We start from the raw sequence: 2,752 nt of genomic DNA on the forward strand, positions 1-2,752 counted from the left end.
AATAGCCCTTCTGAATACCCCTTTGTCCTCACCTACCCAACTCCTGCATATATAACCAACCACCCCTCACAACCCGGGGCGGCCGCATCTCTGCCTGCCCACGGGTCCTGTCCCTGTGCTTTAATAAACTACCATTTTGCACCAAAGACGTCTCAAGAATTCTTTCTTGGTCATCGGCTCCGGACCTCAGCCCACCAAACCTCACCTAGGTTCTAGAACTTCATCACAATCACACAGCATTCTTGTATTGGGTATTACTTTCCAATGGGTTGCTTCTGGTGGCTCCCTCCCCCTTTTGTTTATCTTCCGATATCAGTCCGATATTCCCACTCTGCTTTATCTGTCCACTGGAGTCTTCTGCCCCCATAGAGATCCAGAAGTGTATAATTCTAATCTCAGGCTGATTTCATGGGTGATCAGAGTGCTTTGGTAGATATTCAGCTCACTTTAGGGGACCGGTTGAAACAGTGCCTTCTACTTCTCTGCCATCTTGCCCCCTCTCTCCTTATGATTTTCTTTTTTTTTTTAAGATTTTATTTATTTATTTGACTGAATGAGAGAGACCACAAGTAGGCTGAGAGACAGGCAAGTAGAGAAGGGGGAAGCAGGCTCCCTGCTGAGCAGAGAGCCCCATGCAGGGCTCAATCCCAGGACCCTGAGATCATGACCTGAGCCGAAGGCAAAGGCTTAACCCACTGAGCCACCCAGGTGCCCCTATCCTTATGATTTTTTAATGACATTTTCTTTTCTTGAGTTTTACTATAAGAATACATAATACACACAATATGCAAATTAGGTGTCTGTTTATGTTATCAGTAAGGCTTAGTAATTAGGTTCTTGGAGAGTCAGATACATGGATTTCCAATGGCATGAGGGATCAGTGCCCCTAATCCCAGCATTGTTCAAGGGCCAACCATAGACATACTCCAGTTCCTTCTGTCTTCAAGTGGAACAATGCTGAGGTTTGCATTCTACTGTCTCCCAGAACTCCCAATGAGGTGACTCTGCAGGGATACACGGTGGTGTCTCTTAAATATACTTTCCTTCCCAGCTCACATCCCTCCCCATCTCTTAGGGACACTCTTAAATAAACTTCTTTCACTCAAATTCTTTTTTTTTTTAATTTCTTTTTTTTTTTTTTTTACATTTTTTAATTTCTTTTCAGAGTAACAGTATTCATTGTTTTTGCACCACACCCAGTGCTCCGTGCAATCCGTGCCCTCCCCAATACCCACTCCCTGGTTCCCCCAACCTCCCACCACCTACCCCTTCAAAACCCTCAGGTTGTTTTTCAGTGTCACTCAAATTATTATCTTGGGTTTACTTCTGGGAGAACTCAAACTTCTGAGAACATAACCTATAAATTATACATATGCAAAAGTAACATATTCAATTTATTAATTCACCATGTTTTTATTTGCTAGAGGTTGGGAATATCAAAAGGAAACCGGTTAAATACATTATGACCCACCCACACAAAGGGACACTATGCAGCTGTATAAAAGAATGAAAAAATGCTTTATGTATCGATATAAAACATCTGAGCTATATTAATGAATAAAGCAAGATGCAGAACAGTATAAATAACATGTTATAATTTGTGTAAAAAGCTTGTATTTGTGTATGTGTTTGCATATGCCTAGAATCTTTGTGAAGGAGACCCCAAAATACACACAACCTTGACAGCCCCTTAGGAGGGACCTGAAAGGCTGTGGGGACCAGAATGAAGGAAAACTTCACCACAAATGCTTGCACATCTTTTGATTTTTTTAACAGATGGGTTTATCTATCCAAAAAATAAAAATAACATTAAAATAGTAAGTAAATGCATAGATAAAGGGAGGTGCACCACTGCTGCTCCTTGGACCTTATATAGCTCAAGTGTGGAATGGGTGGACAGGCTCCTGGTGGCTGACCAGACCCTGACTCCACCATGATTCTTCCAGTGTGGTCTCCACCCAACCGAACAGGCTCCCGCAGCTCTATGTCCTTGCCGATGAAAGGTCTCTCTTCCTGAAGAGAATCTGTTGCATTTCCCTTTATGTTCACCCACAAAAGCTGCCATCACCTCTGTCAGAAGGAAGGTCCAATGGTCCCTTCACCCACATGTAAGGAATCTCAAGCAATTCCCTTCTTCCTGAGAGGTTGTACTGAAAGCACTCATCCCCTTCCAAGAGACATCGGAGTCATGCATACAACTCATGCATATGCTTGTACACACACTTGAACAAACATAGACACACATGAATGGAAGTCCAAGCTGTTCTTTCCTGAATGAGTTGCTACCACCCCACTCCCCTAATACATGAATCTGTCCAACAGCCTGAGGACCTGCACTGTAGGTCTAACCAATGTCTTACTTCTTGCAGGAGAGGCCACTCGATGGGGAAGGAGCTGCTACTGGGCCTGGGCAGCACTGGGACCAGCTTCACTCATCATGTCCTTGTACTGCCGCTTGAAGAAGCCAAGCTGCGGAGGCAGAGACAAAGGGAGTAATGACCAGCAAAGCCAGGGAAGTGGTGAAGGCCATGCAAACCAGGAGGGGGACAGAGATCAGGAGGCACAAAGAAAAATGTGGCAGACTCTAAAGACCTGGGGGAAATGGGGCAGGGAAAGAGAGGCATTAACGCTAGAGACAGGAAAGATAGAAAAGAAATAAAATACAGAAGGAGAAGGGGAAATTCATACCTTTTTTTTAAAATTTTTTATAAACATGTATTTTTATCCCCAGGGGTACAGGTCTGTGAATCAC

The 2,752-nt window shown here is 43.7% G+C and overlaps 1 protein-coding gene across 6 annotated transcripts in view; it reads right to left on the reverse strand.

The window, feature by feature from the left end:
• Positions 1-804: 804 nt before the first annotated feature.
• The window catches only part of LOC132026679 (integrin alpha-M-like), a 44,219-nt gene continuing 42,271 nt past the window's right edge, over positions 805-2,752 (reverse strand). For 2 of the 6 annotated variants that reach the window (XM_059414819.1, XM_059414823.1), the window contains one exon: positions 1,361-2,469. In XM_059414819.1, coding sequence (XP_059270802.1) covers positions 2,398-2,469 — 72 coding nt within the window. In that variant the 3' untranslated portion in view covers positions 1,361-2,397. The other 4 variants (XR_009406969.1, XM_059414822.1, XM_059414821.1 and 1 more) reach the window with 4 other exon arrangements.

The sequence above is a fragment of the Mustela nigripes genome, chromosome 11 (assembly GCF_022355385.1).
Source record: "Mustela nigripes isolate SB6536 chromosome 11, MUSNIG.SB6536, whole genome shotgun sequence".
In the NCBI taxonomy this organism is placed as follows: domain Eukaryota; kingdom Metazoa; phylum Chordata; class Mammalia; order Carnivora; family Mustelidae; genus Mustela; species Mustela nigripes.